This window comes from Budorcas taxicolor, chromosome 2 (assembly GCF_023091745.1).
Source record: "Budorcas taxicolor isolate Tak-1 chromosome 2, Takin1.1, whole genome shotgun sequence".
Taxonomy (NCBI): Eukaryota; Metazoa; Chordata; class Mammalia; order Artiodactyla; family Bovidae; genus Budorcas; species Budorcas taxicolor.
This window is the reverse complement of record NC_068911.1, coordinates 3,691,828-3,712,332: the sequence shown is the minus strand read 5'-3', so window position 1 is coordinate 3,712,332 and position 20,505 is coordinate 3,691,828. Positions and strand designations below refer to the sequence as shown.

The window sequence follows — 20,505 nt, the reverse complement described above, 5'->3', positions numbered from 1 at the left end:
TCCCACAGCGGCGAAGAGGAATGAACCACCGCCCCACACGGCCCAGACGGATGCACGATGCTGTGCCTGCAGGGCTGACTCAGAGCACCCGTCCAGGGGCGCCCTGGACTCCTGGGGAGGGGGCAGGCTCCCTTCCTAGGAGAGAGGCAGAGGGGGCTTCGCATCCTGACTGTGCACATGGCCAATGCAGCTGGCCCACCGGGACGAGGGAGGTACACACCGACCACAGCTCTGCGGAGGGACCCTCGTCCTGCGGTCCTCACTCCTGGCCCCTTACTCACAGCTTCCAGACCGTAGGGTCTACGCTGAAGCCTGGCGACCCCACCCTGGGGCCGGCCGCTGCAAGCACTGCTTTCCCGACATCGCTCCACCTTCAGGGAACTGGCTGCTGGAATCTGCGAGCCGCCTCGGACTCCCAACTTGACCACATGCCCAGTGCAGCCACTCTGGCCAGACCCAGGTCCTAATCGGTCAGTTACAGCAAGAAACAAAGAACTCTGCTTCCTATTCCATAGCGCTGGAGCACTTCACACAGTCCTGGTTTGTTCTGAGCTTGGCTCTGCTCAAGACAAACACTGAAAAGCAGATGGCTTCTCACAGGTCAGGCTTCCAGCCTCTGCCTCCAGCCAGTGCAGGGCCAGCCGCAGGGCCGGCAGGGTGCACGGGGCTGGGACCCAGGCACACCGGGGGCCTGATGCTAGGGGCTTTGCTCCTAGAGACGCTCTGCCAGCAGATGGAGGCTGTTGGCCGTGACCCCTCCTGGAGAGGGAACACCCAGACCCAGCGCGGTCCCAGCCACGCTCCCACTGAGGGTTTTCTGCGCGCGATGAAGCCAAGAGACTCGCTGGCCAGCAGGGCGCCCATCCCTGTCCGGGGACTTCTGCTTCTCACTCTCGAGGTTTTGCTTCTGCGTGGCGCTTAGGAGGATGCGACGCCCAGTGCTCTGGGTCCACAGGCCCTACCACATGCGCCTGGGCAGAAGCGCAGGTGAGGCACACGTTCCCGGGGCTCTCTCCGTGGGAGGACGCTCCTCCCAGGTCTGCAGGACGGACACTGGGGGAGGGGACGAGGGGGCCGAGGCTGTGAACCGCCTCCTCAGACAGCACGCACGTCAGAACCTGTAAGATGCGCCCTAAAGGCAAGATGACCCCAAAGCAGCCCTCACACTAGAAGCGGACGGGAGACGATCGAGAGGGTGAGGGCGCCGTAAACCCAGAGATGGCGCTGATCCAGAGACAGCGCCCCGCTGCCCGGCCCCTAGGCGGCCGGGGTCCCCAGGAGCAGGGGGAGGCCGGGGGTCACAGGAGAAGGAGGGGGCCGGGGTCACCGGGAGTCGGAGTCACTAAGATCCCCATCAGCACCGAATGAGCCTTCAGAGGGCAGTGGCTCTCGGGACCTCCCTACTGGGAAGCTGACTTCCCGTGCTCCAGAGGGCAACAGGCCTCTCCCGGGAGCCCCAACTTAGCCCACATACTTCAGTACTGAACTGATTATGTAAAAAGACGCTTTTCACTACTTAGAGCTCACACAGTTAAACGTGAGGAATACTTGTGAACTTTCTCTGTGGACTGCTAAAAAATACAACCAGCAGATAAAAAGGACGGGAATAGAACTTTCTAAAGTTACGAATGTCCTTGAGTCAAACTCCCTGGGCCAGGCTGCCTGCCTGATTTCGTCTCTGGAGATGAAGTTCACTGGCTGCCGGAAGCCCGGGAAGAGGTCTGCCCCTCGGAGGTACTGACCGTCACCCCTTTTCTTACCGTGGGGTTACAGTGAGACCTTGCTTGTAGTTCTGCAGAAGTCACAGAGCTGTGAGCACAGTTTAAAAATAAATGTCATCTCTTGCCAACTGGAAATAAACAGAAGAGGGAGGCAATCCACACGGGCCCCTGGTATGCCATCCTCGTCGGTTCTGGTCCGACCTGTGTCCATGAGTCTCACCCTGGGTGTTTGAGCAGTGTTTAATCATAAATGGATTTGAACGCACGCAGAAGCGTACACAGAACTGAACGGCACCTGTCCAGGAGAGGGGCAGGTCAGCGCGGCGGGAGGACAGAAAGCCCAGGTGTGAAGGGAGCAGCCGGGCAGCAGGCGCACTTGAACCCAGCGCAGACAGGACCACCTTCCAGACGACGAGGAGGAGCCCACAGCCTACGGAGCGGCGGTCTGGTTGCCAGCGGTCAGCGCTCCTTCCCAAAGACGTGTGAGCGGAACAGGCGGGGCTCGTCCCTGACAGCAAACACTGGCCTGGCCTGCCCACGGCGGGTGGGGCTGTCTGCACACACGGGCCAGGTGGGCTGAGCCCCTGTGAAGGCCATCCCCTGCTGCAGAGGGCAGCCCTGTCCTCGGTCCGGATGCCTGTTCTTCACACTGAGCAGACCCGCCCACAGCACCCCTCACAGCTCCGCCGGAAGCAGCGCACTCGCCAGCGAGCACCAGCGCTGGGGGACCGAGAGGCACCGCGGGCTGCAGGAGCGCACGCCAGACGCTGACCGCCGCGCGCGGACCCGGTTCCCACCCTCCCGGCCTGTCTCACGTGGGAGGCGGCGAGGACGGGACAAGCACGAACGAGCCACCTCAGACATCCAGGAACCAGGCGCCTGGCTTCGGCCCTGCTGGAGAAGAGTTCCCGAGGCCCATCGCTGCCGGCCCCTTTCTGCACTCGGGGCCCCAGCTCCAGCCCTACCAGCCTGACCTCCCTCCTGAAGCCCTCAGGCTCCTGCCCGGATGCCCGGATGCCCCTCTCTTCACCGCGTCACCCGCGAGGCGCTGCGCCTCACTTCCACTGCGTTTGAGCCGCTGGCGTGTTTGTTACAACACCCTAGTCTCCCTGACTGATACAGCACACCAGTCAGCCCTGAGCAGCCTCCCCTCGGCTTTCAGCAGAGCTGCCCGGTGCAGAGGGGCGGGAACTCACTGCCTGCTCGGGATTTACAGTGGACTCACGTAAACCCCGGGATGCATCCCGGGGAAAGCCTGTTTCAGTAGAGACAGCAGCGGTGCTGACTGAGGGTCAGGAGACGTGGAGTCCGGTCCCAGCGTGGCCACCTGTACCCGAAGCAGCGGTCAGGCTCGAGGTGCCCCGCTCAGGGCTCTCGGGCCCTTCTAAGCTCGGGGACGCTCCAGCAGCTCCGTGGGGGAGGGCCGTGGCCACGCAGCAGCGGCGTCGGGCTCGTCCCAACGTGGACACACCCCGCCACCTCCAGGAGGAACGACATGGAGCAGGGCCACCGAGGGCACAGCCGTGAGACCACCTGCGACGACCAGGGGCAGACAACGACGCGGGGGACTCCAGACGGCACGCTGCTGTAGCTCCACGTGGAGGAGAGGGGAGGCTCTGGGTTGTTCCCATCAAAAGCAGCGTCAGTGGTGCAGACCATCCGGCTCAGGCCCCTCCCGCCCCTGGGCAGCCCCAAGGCCAAGACCAGGTGTCCTGAGGCAGGAGAAATACCGACCACCACACGTTTTCAGGGTGGGGGTCCCATGGCAGTCGGCACCGAATCCCGGCGCCCCGCCCCTGATCCAAACGCCAGTCAAAACCCCCTGGTAGGAAACGCGCCTTAGCCTAGAACCTTCGGGGAGGCAGCCATGACCTCACCCTCCTCCGCGGTTAGCCCTGGAGCCCGGGGCGGCTCTGACCTCCTGACTCCTCCTGGGACAAAACGAAGAACACAATAAAACGCCATAAAAAAACAAACAAAAAAAAACCCCTGCTGCTGAGTCAGCCTACCACCAGGCAGCTCACTATCTCCTGGGCCTGCTGGGCCCACCCCCTGCTGTCCTGGCATCACCCACAGGCGAGTGGCTGGCATCGCGGGGAGGCGGGCACTGCCCGGGTGCTCAGGATGACGCTGGGCCCGGCAATCTGAACTCTGAGGTGGAAAATTAGTTCCCTTTTCCCACCGCGGAATCCCGAAACTTTACACCCTGCACGACGTCTCGCAGGCCACCCAGGAGCCACCACGAAGCAACAGCTGTTGCGGGCGTGGCGGATGCGGCTGAGGCCTGTGTGGGTCCCGGGCCCCAGGCCCGGCCGAGCGGAGCCATCTGGGCCCACCGGGCGCCCGCTCACAGGGGAGGCCCCGCACGGGCCCCGAGGACAGCAGTGCTGTTCTCTCCAGGGAGAGGGCCTGTGAGCTGGGCAACTTGGCGGACTCGACCTTGGGAGTAGAGAGCGCATCGGGCCCAGCACCGGGCCCCCCCGAGCACCAGCAGCGTGGAAGACGCAGCCTGGTGACATGGCCGCCCGCTGCCCGCCCGGAGCCTGCGGGTCGCCAGCCTCTGTCCTCAGAGCAGCACCTCACTGCCACCTTCACCCCCAAACCCCCTAGGACGGGGCAGCGGGGGTGGGGGTGGGGCCCCAGGGCCACCCCCAGCTGCTGGGCCTTCACCAGATGTCCAGGAGGAACCCTCTCCCAGTCACACAGAAGTAGAAGCTGACACCACTTGGAGCGCCCTGTCTCTATGACCCCACTTTGCTACACTTTCATGGCCTCTTTCCCGGCACGTGAAATTCCGGACGAACCCAGGAGGATCACTTTTGATAATCTGAGGTCACCTTAGATTTTAACCCTTCCAACCCTTTCCAAAGGAGTGCTCTTTCTCTGCTGACTGTGGGCCACTGATAAAGACAGGAGCTGGGGCCCAGGAGGGAGGCGGCGTCTGTTTGCAAAGCAGCGGGGCTGTTTAAAGACCCTGAGCCAGCCTGGAGAAAACGCACACCTGGAAGAGGCCTCGGGCCTGTCCCAGGGCTCACCCCTGACGCCCCAGGAGTGGAGGAGAGCCCACCTGCGTCCACGGGGTGGTCCAGCCCTCCCCTCGGCATGACAGAGGACGGGGAGGAGCCCCGTGTGCGGTGCTAGTGGGCTGAGTGCGTGCACGCGTGGAGCGGGAGGGCCGGAGGGACCGCTCCCGCCACGGCCCGCCAGCTCCCGGCGGGCTGCTCCAGCACCACTGGCCCCTGCCAGCCGGGGCCACGTCTCCGCTCGGGCGTTAGCACCGCGGAGGAGAAACGACCCGTCTGGGGAAACTGGGTCATACAACAGGCTAATGAGACTGAGAAACTCTGCCGGGAGAAGCCTGTGTTCAGCAGTGTGAGGATAAACTAACCCGGTTTAATTGTTATGTAAATTACAGCCTCAAACCCACCAGTTTATCCCGGATGGCCTATTGCAGAACCGTTTTCTCTGAAATAAAGACTGAGCCAGACGCCCATCAGGGGTCCGTACGCACCCTCCGGACAGGGCCAGCCCCGCTGGGTCTCCAGGGGCCCCGCCCTCTCCTCTGCTGTCTGGGCAGCACCTGCCGCCCCAGCAGGGCGGGCAGGCAGTCTTCTCTCCCTGCAGCTGGAGGCGGCCCCTCCGCCTGGGGGGCACCGCCCTGGTGCCAGCATCTGGGGCACGCAGCATCTCGGCCCCATGGGGACAAAGGCAGGGGACCCTCAGGTTTTATTTTTCACTTTCACAGGGAGAATGCAATGGAGTTCAGTGAAGGCATAAACCAGCTTGTATTTCTCATGACCTCTTGTGTTATTTATTCACTTTCATTAAAATTATCTGTAGACAGACCCTGCAAAAAGTGTTCAGGACAGCAGGTCCTGTCTGTGGTGGGCAATGCCCCAGCAGGGGAAGCAAGAATCAACCTTGACCTCGTGGTCAGACAGGACTTACAGCATTTACAGCCTGGGCAACGGCCCCTCCCCCAAAGGCTTCCAACACTCCACCCTGTGACGAGTCCCCGATCAGGCGCATCTCAGCCTCTTCCCTTCACGTTTCCCCATGCTGAAAACCACCTAGGAAGATGAGAAATGACACTGCATTTTGGTTACCAAGAGCCTTATCTGATCTGGTCGCTAGGAACTGGGGCCCCCGGGGACGGGGGGGATGGGGGTCCCGCCCCCGCCCTGCCCCTGACTTGGCCCAGCCTCAGGGGATCAGTCCTGAGGCCAGACTCTGTGGGGACCCTCCCTTCTGTTTAAAGACCAACGCTGGGCTCAGGGCCCTAACCTACTCAGCCACACAGATATTAACATAAAAAAGGTGCTTTAGAGCCCCTGGCTAGACGGATTCCAATTCCCCAGCAGCAGTGAAATTGCAAATATGCAGTTTCAGCAGAGTCCCCGCTCTAGTGTTTTGTTTTGTTTTTTTCAAAAAGGAAAGAAGGCGCAAGGCGAAGGCTCTGCAGCCGCAGCGGCCACCTCCGCGGGGCAGCTGTCCGGGGCTCTTCTCCCCACATTTCTGCGTCTTCCGAAGTTTGTATGAGCGCAGGTTGTGTGTGTAACACCAAAAGGTTTGAAATAATAAAGGCTGCATAGATGTGTGATGTCAAGCTAATGTGTACTTTTTTTGGCTTTCTTTCAAAAACGGACTTTTCCAGAAAAGAAATGACATTGAAGAATTTTGACTTGTAAGAAAATCAGATAATGCAGGCTGAGAAAGCAAACTCTCCAATAAGCTTGAGAATTCAAGACTTTCAACTTCTCTGCCCTGGTGAGGATTAACTACTGAGTTCATTAGTCATGGAGCCCTCTGGAAAAAAGCCTCTGGATAAAGAAAGTTCTCCAAAGAGAGAGACCCTCATTCCGGCCTTAACAATTTTTACGCATTTTAAAATAGTTACCATGTTAGAAACACATCAAACTTCCTTGGCTGCTTAAATGGCAGCTGAAAAAAAAAAAATGAAATTACACTTCTGAAAATGATAAAAGGTGAAGGCTGAGAAACTGATGACCACAAGGAGCTGTGGGGCTTCCCTGATAGCTCAGCTGGTAAAGAATTCGCTTGCAAGGCAGGAGACCCTGGTTGGATTCCTGGGTCGGGAAGATCCCCTGGAGAAGGGAAAGACTACCCACTCCAGTATTCTTGGGGTTCCCTGGTGGCTCAGCTGGTAAAGAATCTGCCTGCAATGCAGGAGACCTGGGTTCAATCCCTGGATTGGGAAGATCCCCTGGAGAAGGGAAAGGCTGCCCACTCCAGTATTCTGGCCTGGAGAATTCCACAGATTGTATAGTCCATGGGGTTGCAAAGAGTCGGACACGACTGAGTGACTCTCACTTCACTTCACAAGGAGCTGTAACAGACAGACTGGTGGTTCTGCCCAGAAAAGGGAGACACACCTGTGGGTTCTGAGTCCCCAGGGCGCTGGCTCAGTCCCTACAGGTCAGAGCCCCGTCGGGAGGGAGAAACCCGTGGTTGCCCTTTGGTAGCTCGGTCATGTCCCCACAGACTGAGGTCCACCAGGCTCCTAGAAACTTAAAGAACCGACTGCCCCCAAATATGGGCCGAGAGTCTTACGGGACCCCTGTACTTGAGGACGGTGCCCGGGGGCACAGGGCAGCTCTGAAGACGCCCGCGGGAAGGGGCACGGGGGACAGGGCCTGCCGGCCCAGCCTGCCGCTGGGCGGGCGGGGCGGCCACCTGTCTGGCCAGGACTATTCCAAGTGTGGTTCCGAGTCCCGAGGCCCTCCCCACCCTGCTCTCCTCTGGGGTGCACTAGGGTCAGCGGGCCGGCGGGGGAAAGGCCCAGATATACCCCCACAAACCGCCGCAGGAACACTTCCACGCACAGACCTCACCCTCAAGACCTTCCAGGTTGGTGGGGCAGCAACACACACACGTGTCACACGGGAAATGCACGGGTATGAACTCCAGCAAGACCCGGGGGACACAGAGCACGCAGTGCTGGCCCGCCCGGCCCCGTGGCAGTGCCACTGGGTGACTGCGGGCGCGCCAGGCAGGGGGCCAGCGGGAGTGGTGGGTGTGTGGTCAGCACTCGAGAGAAGCGGGCAGGGGCTGCGGAGCTGGCCGTCAGTGGGGATGAGTCCCACTTTGGGAAGATGAGAGAATGCAGATGGAGGGGGTGCGGGCTGCAGACAGCGTGGATGTGCTGACATCCCAAGTTGACTGATGCTCAGAGGTGCTCAGGGTGGCCAGCCCAGGGTCAACTGGATGCATCACCCTTGGAGAGCGTGGCAGAAGGCTCAGCAGCTGATGTGGGAGACAAGCGGCTGGATCCGCCGGAAATTTGAAGGTCTCAGGCCTGAGAGGCCACTGGGGTGTGGGCAGGGGACGCAGGGTGACCTTGCAGGTTCCATCCACATCCAGCACGGAGAGGCCCCCTGGGGCCCCCCGGATCCAGCCGTGAGCTCAGGGATGGCGGCTGAGGGTGAGCACGGGGCTCCCAGATGGGACGAGGGGTGGGCAGGGATGCCGGGGTGAGGCCTGGGAGCGCGCGGGTGCAGGGGTCTGAGCGCTGGAGCAGCTGGGACAGGGGGAGGAAGGCGAGACCAGAGGCTGTGGGGCCGGGAAGGGCAGCGGTCAGGCCTCGGGGCTCTGAAGACACGGTCGGCCGTGCGTCTGACTGTCTCGCCCATAAAGCACTCCTCTTGCAGCTGAGGAAACACACTGATGCTAAGACCCCACTCACGTAAATCGTCCCCCCCGGGCCCTGCCACAGACACACACACAACTGCATGAGCGTCACTTGGAGACAGCTCTGGGTCAGGAAGGTATAACAAAGGACTAGAATCAAACTCCTAAGGGTCTCGGGAACTCAGAGGATCCCAAAGTCACTTGTGACCTGTCGTTTCTTTTGAAAAAAAAAAAAAAAAAAAAAAAAACAGAAAATGACAGGACGTGACTGAGGACACCTTACACTGTCCTCTGCACTTTCCTGTATTTCTTAAAATGCCTTCAATAACGTACGAGTTACTTCATCAGTTCTGGGCTTCCACCTCCAAGGCACAGCTCTTCCTTTGCAAAGCACCCTGCACCCCCATTTGTGCTGGACAAACACCACAGTGATGGTTGGGCACATAGGAGGCTGGTGTGAGATTAGAGCCCCCACCCGCCCACCTCTTGGGGTCCTGCCCGGGGTAAGCCAGTTGCTGCCCCTGCCGGGGGGGCCCGGCCAAGCCGACTCCCACCACTGAGAGTGAATTAACACACTGTTATAGCAGGGGTAAATGCGGCTGGATTAGAAATTACTGTTTTATTCCAGTATCGAATCTCAGAGATTACTAATCACAAGAAGAACACCAGTAACTATTTGGTGGAGGAGCCCGACAGCACAAAATCCTTCTAGTGGCCACACGACCCAGTCGACAAGGCCCACGTGTGTGCAACACCCAGAAAGGGCACGCAGCCCAGGCCAGCATTCCAGCCAGAGACGCTTCCCCAGAACCCGATCAGGACGTCGTCAAATTGGACAGACCGCCTGAAAATCGAGTCCCTCCGACTCAGTGACTCCTGTTTTCTCTTAAGAGTGTCAAGGTCACTGGAGATGGGCCCTGGGTGCAGCCTCCAGCCTGGACCCAGCCCAGCTGGTAATGAGCCCAAGAAGGGGGCTGCTGGAAAACAGGTTCTGTGACACTGCCCGGACTCAGGGCCAGACCTGGCGATGGACACACTCTCACTCTGGGGAAATACACACTACAGAGTGAACGGAAAGGGCCCCCTTTCCCTACCTGTGAGCTCTGACCTTTAGAGAACAATCAGGGAGAAAAGTCCCTATCACATTACCCATCCCCGAGAGAAGTCTATAAACGGCAGGGATTAAATGTGACAAGGGGCGTGGGGCTCCTAGTGAAGAGGACCAGCAGATGCCGGCTGTGATGCTGGCAGTCGTGCAGTCTGGACCCCGCAGCCCCGGGAGGTCGGCACGGGGGTGTGGCCGAGTGCCAGAAAAGCTTGACCAACAGGAGCCTGGGGAAGGGGCCTGGGCCCAAGCCCACCCAAGGGCCCCGCACAACTCCCCGCAGGCCAGCTGCAGACTGAGCTCATGAGGGGGTTGGGACGAGCGGACGTGACACTGGATGGCGCCCGCCTGGGTCCTAGCCTGGCCACTCAAAGGGTTTTCTGACCACTGGTCAGAACCAGCGGTTTTGGACTTCCTGTGAGTGAGATGTCGGAACAGACCCCGTGCAGCCACCCGAGGCCACACAAAATCAGGCACCCAGATCTGCTCCACAGACGAGGAGTGTCCTGGGGCCACGAGTGTGAGCGCCACCCTCAAGGAACCTCCCGATCCCCGAGAGGGACACAAGGGCCAGAGGGACGAGGGTCAGCGTCCACTCAGCACGTGACTGGCCCGGGAAGTCCGGCCGGCTCAGCGCACGGGCCCCTCACAGGCACACAGACCAGAGCAACCCGGTCCAAGCAGGTGTCCACTCCAACTCTGGACAGGTACTCACCTGCTCAGCAAGGAGGGAAAAGTCTGCAAGGACAGAAACCCAAACACGAGCCTCAGGGAGCTGGACTCGCAGGGGATCTCTCCATTACAAACGCACCATAAACCCAGGGCTACAAAGGCCAGGGAGAGGGTTTTCACTGTTAATTTCCTGCAAAGCTGCAAATTTGCCTTCGTCTTTAACCCCCACAGGAGTCGTGTCTCGGATCCCCTGACTTTCTTCCTCTGACTTCAAGTACTGAGGCAACGAAGGGAAACATAGAAGCTGTCCGTCTGGACTTAACTTCGGTCCAAGGCGGCAGACACTGAACGGGGCCCTCCTCTGCAGAAGGACCACTCGCCCCGCATGCGACCTGACCCCACAGCCTGGATCAGGCCTTCCCACCCCCACACCTTGAGGTACATGGCAGAAGCAAGACGCATGCCTCAGAAGCCAGCAGAGTAAACTGCGGTGGCAGCCGTGCCCTGGAGCCTGGGCATCCACAGACCCGCCACCTCCCCAAGGCTGCCCGGGGACAGCCCCACACCTGGGCAGGACAGATCTGAGAGCTGGACCACAAAGAAGGCTAAGCACCAGAGAACTGATGCTTTTGAGCTGTGGTGCTGGAGAAGACTCTTGAGAGTCCCTTGGACTGCAAGGAGATCCAACCAGTCCATCCTAAAGGAAATCAGTCCTGAATATTCATTGGAAGGACTGATGTTGAAGCTGAAACTTAAGAACTGACTCATTGGAAAAGACCCTGATGCTGGGGAGGATTGAAGGTGGGAGGAGAAGGGGATGACAGAGGATGAGATGGTTGGATAGAATCACCAACTCAATGGACATGAGTTTTGAGCAAGCTCTGGGAGATAGTGAAGGACAGGAAGCCTGGTGTGCTGCAGTCCATGGGGTCAGAGGGAGTTGGACACGACTTATTGACTGATTGACAACAAAAACTGAAAAGCAAAATAAACGTTAAAATTCAGGGGCTTTCCTGGCAGTTCAGTGGTTGGGGCCCCTGAGTCCACTACAGGGGCCCTGGTTTCCACTCCTGGTTGGGAAACTAAGATCTCACATGCCACACGATACAGCCAAAAAAAAGGGAAAGAAATCGGCCCTCTGGTTACACCAGCCACATTTCAAGTGTCAACAGCCATGCAGGACCCGGGCAGTCCTGCTGGGCACTTCTTTTGCTGGAGGGTGCTCCAGACACTGGGGAGATCCCTGCCTGGCCACATGGGGAGGGGCCTGGAAACTGCTCACAGCGCCACGCCAGGGAGACTGAACTGCTGAGAAAGCCCGACGGTCGGCTGAGCCACCCTGCGGGCCGGGCGCTGCAGCCAGCAGGCGTCCCTGGTCCACACGGGGTCCAACCCAGCCGGGCCCTCTGAGCGAAGGTGTTTTCCTCCGGCCTCGATGAGTCACTGTTCCCAGTGTGGGGCATGTAACTGCCAAGCAGACCAGACGTTTACGTCCCCGCAGTGGGGGGTGGGGGGTGGGGGGGTTGGGGGGGAGGGCACAAACTTCAGCGGGCTGTCGTCCTCTTCACGTGGGCCCTGGGCGCCAGCCGGTCTGCTGCCGGCTGCTCCGTCATCAGAAGCATCGGGCTTCATTCTGACACCCTTTCTACGTGGGCTCTGAGTTTACAGGCTACCTTTCACTGAGGAACGCTCCAGCGAGGCTTCCTGGTAACACATGGGAGGCTCCTTAACCTCCTGTGCAAACTGCATCCAAACCAGACGGGGGCGGGAGCGAGGTTTCTGGGCAGGCTTTCCAGGACCCACGCCCGGCTCCCTGCAGCCACCCCCTAACCCAGCACTACGGGTCCCTAGCTGATGGCATGCTCGCCTCATCAGGTCAGCACCTAGACTGGCCCCTCACCTAGAGCATCTGTGACTCAGAGAAAGGTGACGATGTGTGTGTGTTGCGGGGGGGGGGGGGGGGGGGGGGTGCAGTCCCAGCGCATCTGACCTCACAGCCGCTCATCCAGAAGCACAGCAAGACCCTCAGGCTTTTCTGACACAAACCACGACAGGCAAAGTCTTTCCAGGATGGGACAGAAAACGGGCCTGATGCTGTGTGTGATGCCGAGCGAGTAGCTCGGAGGGAAGACACAGACAGACGGACAAAAAGACATCCACTTAGAGGAGATGGGAGCGGGAGGAAGGGAGGGAAGGTTTATGATCACCAAAAGGGGCCCAGTCTTGTTTTATAAGTGTGCTTAGAAAGGGTTCACGAAAAATCCCAAACAAGGAATGATGCCATGAAGCCCCGTGTTGTCCCTGACGTCCTAGAGGGCTGAGTCACTCCATGACTGCTGGCCTCACTCTCCCATTTCCGGGTGGGTCCACGGCCACAGCAGGAGGGAAAGGGGGGGAGCCCCCCAGGGACCCCACAGCACCCCTCCGGGGGTGGGGAAGGAGCAGAAGTCACTGGTGGGCTGGACAGCTCCGTCTGAACTAATCAAGAATGGACTGCACATGAGAGAACACTAAAATTTACGCCAGATCATACCACAGGATGCTAAGAGAGACTGACAACGAAACTGACTCATTTCTACAAACTGTGCTCGCACTCAACTTTTGCAGCAAAATTAAACTCCATCAGAAAGACTGATCCTTTCAAAGATTTCTGTTTTCAAAGATGTGAGTTACTGGGTTTGAGTGGATCAAAAGTAACTAACAATAGAACAAAAATAAAACATTTGTATAATAAGATATGTTGATATCTTTCAATTTCAAGATATAGTTCAATCGGTATTTTCCTCAATGACCAAAGCATGAGGCTACAAAATTACCCATGGGTAAAAGGATTTTCTTCAAAACACAAGAGAGGGCAATGGGTTTTAATGTTTTACCCCAAAGTCCAGGGATGAGGCTGCAGATGGCATTCTGCAGTCAACCTTTAAGAAACTACCACTGTCCAGCCCTGGAGAGGCCTGGGAGAACACCCACAACTGGCCCAAAGACTATAAAACTCTCCTCCCTTTCCCAGGAAACAGCTGAAACAACGTATCACAACGTGCTAAGCAGAGGCCGGCCAGGGAGAGTCAACAGTCTTGCGTCAATCAGGGCAGACTTTACCCAGAAATGAACACCCATCCTACTTTCTTTTGTTTGGGGAGACGGAGCTATTTTCTCATAGAAAGTTATTTTTAAAACAGGCCTCTTATTGCTATTTTTAAATAGATTAATAAATATATAAACCTTATTTTCTCAGGGCAATTTCCAATCTGGCAAGTGTAACAGACACACCCCATGTAAACAAGAGCTCTCTGGGCTCCCCGGTAATCAAGCAGTTAAACCCGTCCCTGGTGACTAAGGATGAGAGTTCCTTCCTAACGGAGTCACCGCAAACAAATGCCTACACCTGAGCTGGCTCTTAGGGCCTCAGGAACCGACGCCGAGCCTTCAGAGCTAACCCAAGCGAGCCCCTCACGGGCTCACCCTGCAGCCAGGCAGAGCCCGCTAGGCCCCAGGGTGCAGCCTCGGGCCGGTGGCCACTGAGCCAGCGAGAGGCTGGGTGCACTCGGCCACGGTACAGAGCCTCCCTCTCCGGGCCCATGAAACATGTGCACACAGGCAGACTACATTTCTCTTTCTTTTTAGATCTACCAGCAACATTTTTTACCAGAAAACTAGAAACTCGTGAGAAGCCACAGAAGCCACGGGAGCGAACTACAAAATCGCGTAACAAGTCACAAATGCAAGGGCCTATTTTCCAGGAAATCAAAGTAAAAGCATTTTATATAACCCTCTCATTTTAATATGAAATGCTTTAAATGCAGGGTAATTACGGAAATGAGGCATTGCTGTAATTCGAGTTGTCATTAACTTAGCAAGTTTATCCCCTGACATTCACAAGATGCAGAAACAGCGCATAGTAAATTACTGTATCTACACATCAAATGCTCCCTTTTCATGCCAGCACATAATTGTGAACAGAGCCGTGTCTTTTTCAAAAGTACTACGAACACCACTAAAACTCTACTCAGTACTCTTTCAGCACCTACCAATTCCATTCCCTCATCAACGATGAAGACTTTCATAAGTATATTATAAATTCAACACATACTGCATAACAAAAACCATCCTTACCACAGATTGATTTTTTTAAGCACTATAGAAACTTTTTTACACAGGTGATGAGTCCAAAACAGCCAATGTGAATTCAATACTGGAACACAGATTCAATGCACAAACCCTCACTTTGCTATTACTACACGCCTACAAACCTTTTTAAAGTAAGTTTTTAACAAGACTCATTCTTTGAACTGGCATATGTGATAACACAATAACTGCCAACCGATGGCTCAACAGGTAAGGAGTCCACCTGCACGCAGAAGATGCAGGAGACGTGGGCTTGACCCCTGGGTCAGGAAGGTCCCCTGCAGGAGGGCACGGCAACCCGCCCCAGTATTCCCGCCTGGAGAATCCGATGGACAGAGGAGCCGGGTGGGCACGGTCCATGGGGTCACAAAGAATCGGACATGACTGATGTGGCTGAGCACACAGCAAGAAACACACAACAAAGCTTTCATTTAGAGAAAATGCCACATTTCCGTATTTTGACTGTACCATCCAGATCCAACTAGCCGGACTCCAAAGCTCCGTTTCTTCCACGGCACGCCCCCCCCAACCTCCTCTGAGTTTCATTCCACGTGGGCACTGTGCCCAGAGCTTCCAGACACACGCCGCCTGGCCTGCTCCATCACCAGATGAGAGCGCGCCTCCTTCAGGAGGCCTCTCGGCTGCATCTCTTCCTCTCTGGTCCCCCGGACCCCCGCCCCCAGCCCCTGGGGGTCAGGCCTGATGACCATGTCCACGGGGCTCTGTGGGCCCCTGGCTCCACACTAGGCCGCACGCGGCCCTGCTCCCTGCCCACCGCTCTCCTCTCCGCGCAGAAACACAGCCAGCACCAAGTCTCACCTCTTCACCCCTGGGACCTGACGCCCTCCCTGCCCCAACGGTGCCCCCAGCTCTGCACGCAGGCCTGCTCCTGACCCACCGCCCAGGATGGAGGGACCGCGTCTGGGGCTCCCAGTGGGCTGGGGGTGGGGGTGGGGGACAAGGAGGAGGGTAGGGAGGACAGGAGCCAGCTGCTCTCCCTGGGGATGCTGGGCTCTGAGGCCTTCCACCCACACCTGCAGTCCTCACCAAGTCTAGGGCATTTTCCCGTTAATTTCAACATAACTTCAACCTGGTGACTACCGTAAGATGGTTAGTAACGAATTCAACATTCTTCCGGTGACCAGCTGGGCCAGCAACAAGCAAGTATGTCCTGCAGGCGTTCACAGTGTGCAAGCTCAGTCGTGTCCAACTCTTTGCGACCCCATGGACAGCAGCCCGCCAGGCTCCTCTCTTCACAGGATTTTCCAGGCGAAGGTACTGGAGTGGGTTGCCGTTTCCTTCTCCAGGGGACCTTTCCGACCCCGGGATCGAACCTGCGTGTCTTGTGTCTCCTGCACTGGCAGGTGGGTTCCTTACCACAGGCGCCAGCAGGGAAGCCTGTATGTTTTCATAGCGCCTGAACAATTATTTATGTAGTTAAATACTTTGGTGGTTACAATTAATTTTTATCACGGATGCCTACAGAGGCCATGATCCGTAACATCTCTGTTCATGACACGCCTTTCGGAGGGCAGACTGCGTCAGCACGGCCAGGGACACGTGCTGGCGGCCACCATCAACGACGGGAGGGCTGGGGACAACAGGCTGAGGGACGTGGGCAGCGCCCATCAGAATCCCGCCTCAGGGACAGGCACGTGCCTGCTTCCTGCCCGGCCTCTGCCCTCAGGGCAGGCTTGGCCAAAAAAAAAAGAAAAAAGCACCAGATCTGAGTCTGACCAAAGCTCCAGGTCTGACAACAGATTCACAGAACGCCGGGGGGGAGGCACAGTGGACACCACGGGAATGCAATCTGGGAAGACAGACCGTGGGAAAGGGTACGGGACAAATGACCCTGTTTCTTCATCAAGAACAAAAAAAGGGAGAGGGGGGAGAGGGGGAATGGGACGGAGCCTGCAGTTTGAAAGAGATGTGAGAGACAGGCCAGCCAATCACAGCGTCTGGACCTGATTTGGTTCCTGATTCGAATGAACTCGCTGTGAGAAAAGAAAAGAAAAAAACAATTCACGCGGCGGGAAGGGAAATCCAAACATTCATTGGAAGTTTGATGATAGTAAGAGATTGTTATTAATTTTTTACGTGTGATAATGACACTGTGGTTGGGTTTTTTGAAAAAGGAACCTTTATCTTTTGTTGAAATGTTTACAGACGGAGTGCTGGGACAGTTGCGACTTGTGGGGGGGGCGAGTGGGAGGGAGACGGGTGGGGATGCAGATAAGATGAGCTTGGCCACAGCACGGCAGCCGTGGGAACTGGGCGACGGGCACGGGCAACCATTGTCTCAGGCTATGCTCATCACAGGAAACTCGGGACACACAGAAAAGTAAGAAGAATCCCATCAGTGTCACCGCCCGAGGAAGCCACCACAAACACAGTCTTGCTTTTACAGTAAAAACTCACATCCGCATGTTTAGGTACTTATTTTATGACACTTTTGGGAAAGACGGTTGGAAAGGGGAGACGAGAGAGCAAGCCCGAGGCCATGCGGGGTCCCCCTCCTTTAGTTCACAGGTTCCATCCAATTCAAAATTCAGATCTGCTGGCCTGACGACCTCCAGCCACACACAGGAACCACGTCCGCCCGCAGGGCCCAGGAGAGGCCCGCTGGCCGCCCGCCTCAGAAACCCAGAGCCTCGGGGACCCTCTTCCCCTCCGCGGGGAGCTGCAGACTCAGTCACGGATTCCTTATCGACAAACACGCCTGTAAACACCGCGCTTTTTACACACCGACTGCTGGTGTGCCTGTCTCCACGTAAAGCTGACGGGTGCCAGGCCCAGGCCTGGGGCCCCCGGAGGTCTGCAGAGGGGGGGCCGCGGCAGGACTGACTGCATCGCCCCCTGTTCACACGGTCACCCAGCGGGGTCAGCCGCCAGGGGTGTCACACGCAGTTGTGTTTTTTCTTTTTTCCTGCCAGTAATTTCAAAAGTGTTTCATTTTAGTTTTGGAAAGACCTACTCGTAGTCACAAAGGTGGGTACATTCTGGGTTTCCTCTCCACCTCGTGTGTCCCTGAGTCGGAGGGAGAGAAGGGATGGCCCGGGGAGCTGTGTGGGGTGGCATATGTGTGCGGGGGCGGGGCGGCAGCGTGTGTGCAGGGGTGCGTGTGTTTGTGTGCAGGGGTGCGTGTGTGTGCAGGGGGGTGCGTGTGTGTGCAGGGGGGGGGCATGTGTGTGCAGGGGTGCGTGTGTGTGCAGGGTGGCACACGGGGGCGCCCAGCGGGATGACCCACACAAAGAAGAGCCCCAGGTCTCGGGCAGCTCCCACCACAAGCTGCAGGCGACGCGGTCCCACTCAGGTAAGCACTCCCTAAAAGTGCAACAGAGAAACATCGTGGCTCCGAGCGCTCAGGGCAACACGGGCCACTGAGGCCTGAGAGGAAGCGGCCTTCGCTGCCGCCGTTCTTTGAAAGTCAGCAGCAAACTTCCCATCCCCAGGAGACACCCAGTGCGCACCCAGCTTCCCTCCCCTGAGCTCAGTAACGCTGCCTGATCGCTTCTCCACGTGCTGAGCCAAAGCCCCGGCCCCGACTCGAAACAGCAGCTTTCTACAGCCCCTCCATCCTATGGATGTGACCACCTAGGCTGAGCTTCTGCAAATAAAAACAACGTCAAACCAGGCAGGCTGCCAACACGTCTGTCCACAGGCCTGGATGGTCTCAGAAACAACTGCCCTCTCCCAGGAACGCAGACTCAAACGTCTGCGCCCGAGGTCTCTCCGCCAGCACACCCGTCCTGTTCTGTGGATTCTCCATCACCCCGGCGCAGTGAATCTGAGCACAGCCTGACGAGCGCCGTGGGCAGGGCCCCGGCCGGAGAGGGCCGGCCGTGCCGGCTGCTGGCTCCAGGGGCCAGGGAGGCAGCGTGATCACCAGTCACGTTTCACAAACAATGGGCCCTGGACTCGCCGATTCAGCATGTGAACCGAGGACTCCTCCGGCTGAAATTTCTTCCCCTTGACTTAGAGAAAATACTAGCGCATTCACAAATTGGTGAGCCTCGCCTCGCCAGGGCTGCACCCACTCAGCGGCTGGGCAGGGAGCTCTGAAAACAAGACTGCTGGGCGGACGTCCTTCCAGAACCTGACTTTATACAAAGAAGCCTAGCAGACTGGGCCTCCAAGGGCCACAGGGCAGGGAGGGGAGAGGCGCTGTTAACCTGTCACTTTCTCACCAGGGGAGGGGCTGGCCCCAGCAGCAGTTAATGGCCTGGATGGGGAGTGTGTAGGTTGTGGAAAAGACACAACAGAGAGACAGCAACCACTGGATAAGACAACTCTGTTATTCATCAAGTCCTGGCTTTACAGAAACACATACCTTTCATGTTTGGAAAACAAAGTTTGTCTACGCCTTTACCTCCTACCCCTCACACTCCCCAGGCCCTAAACACCAGTAAGTCCTTGCTGATGTTGAAAAATTACTCAGTACAATACTTAACAACCAAACATGCTGAGATCTTAGAAAGGGGAGAAGGTTACAGAAACAGGCTTTGGGCCCTGGGACTCACCCCACCAAAAAATCCTGCGGACCCAGGGTGCTTATAAAAGCGAGAGTAATTAGTCAGAGACAACTCTGGAACACAGGCACGCTGCAGGAACAGAACAGTGGTGAGGACCGAGGAGCAAGTGCTACAGAGAAAAAGAAAGTGCCCCACGCGGCATGGCTACCTGCGCGGGGTTTCTCCTGACCCGCAGATGGGAGAAACCAAGCACCTCCCGGGTAGGGCGGCCAGGCAGGCTGGGAACCGGAAGGGCCAGGGAACACGAGGGTGTTGCTGAAGTCCCACGGGGCATTGGCCGCCTGTCCCCCAAGCGTGGCGGGTCCCCTTCTCCTTGCCCTGCCTCCTCGCTGGGACGTGCCCTCCTGCCCAGGAACCCCAACTGTGCCCTGGATGCCCCGAGTCATGGGGACCCCTGACCTGCGTCCTCAGATACACCAAGGAGAGGATACTTCCGGTCCCCACCCTAGCCCACTCTCCTGTTGTCCCCTCCGGGCCCCAAGTTCAGACCCGGCCCCTACTGAAGGGGCCTGACCTTCCGGGGTTCCCCCACCCCGGGGACCCCGCAGACCGCCTGGCCGCAACCCTTCCAGCCAGTCCGTTTGAGGGCAACCGCGGTCCAGACAAGGGGCGGGGATAGTGGGTCCCTGGTGTCCAGGTCGTGGGGGAGGGCAAGGGCGACCCTCCACGCCCTCGGCGCCGGCAGGGCAGGGATCAAGAGTGATCCCGTGTCCAGATCGGGAGGAGACGGGGCAACACCACGCTCTGCTGGGAGGAAGGGCAAGCGCGACCCTGAAGCCCGGCCCGGGATGGAGGGTGGGGGCCGCCCCCGGCCCAAGGCAGGCAGGGGTCAGAAGGTGACTCCCGTCCAACGCCGGGCAGGGATGGGGCGCGGGGGGCGGGGACCCCAAGCCCAGGGGCAAGGGCGACCGTCAGGGGTCGGAGGGCCGTCCCCGGGGAGGGGGCCGCGGCACTCACTGCTTGGGCAGCTGCAGGGCTGGCGCGCCGCGCCGCTGAAAGGCCCCGTCCACGAAGACGCCGTTCTTGCCGAGGCAGCGCAGGTAGAAGTGCGGCTCCTGGAAGCTGAGCTGCAGGTGGCGCCGCGAGATGAAGCTGGACAGGCCCATGCTCAGGTCCACCGAGCCCTGCGACGAGTTGCGGCCGATGGTGACGCTGGGCTGCCGCATGAGGAACTCGAACTCGCGGCCCTCCAGGCGCGCCAGCGCGGGCCCGGGGCTCCGGCGCACCGAGGCGGCGGCCGCGGCCACCAGGGCCTCGCCCGCCGCGCCCCCCGCGGCCCCCGCGATCGCGCCCGGCGGCGGCGGCGGCGGCGGCGGGGGCTGGGCGGGCGGCGGCGGCGGCGGCGGCGCGGCGGGCGGGAAGGCGGCGGCGCACAGCCCCGGGCTGCAGGGCGCCGAGCGCAGCGCCAGCAGGGCGCGGGCGCCGCCGTCCTCGCCGACCTCGGCCATGTTCGCGCAGCTCCGGGCGGCCTCCGGCGGCGGCGCGGCGCGCGGGGCGGGGCTCCGGGCGCGGCGGCCGCGGGATCCCGGCCCGGAGCGCTCGGAGCGGAGCCGGCGGGCGCGGCGCGCGCGGGGCCGCCAGGGGGACGTGTCGGCGCGCAGCGCCTAGGCCGCCGCGCCCGCCCCGGGGTGGCGCCCTGGCCGCCGCCGCCGCCGCCGCGCCCGGCCGTGGGGAGCCGCCTCCTCCGGCCCCGCGACGC

General features: G+C 58.9%; 1 protein-coding gene across 1 annotated transcript in view; it reads right to left on the bottom strand.

Moving 5' to 3' along the window:
- Positions 1-20,254, bottom strand: part of FOXK1 (forkhead box K1) — a 53,763-nt gene extending 33,509 nt beyond the window's left edge. The window contains exon 1 of the mRNA XM_052636034.1: positions 19,764-20,254. Coding sequence (XP_052491994.1) covers positions 19,764-20,254 — 491 coding nt within the window. The remainder of the gene's footprint in view (positions 1-19,763) is intronic.
- Between the last annotated feature and the right edge of the window lie 251 nt (positions 20,255-20,505).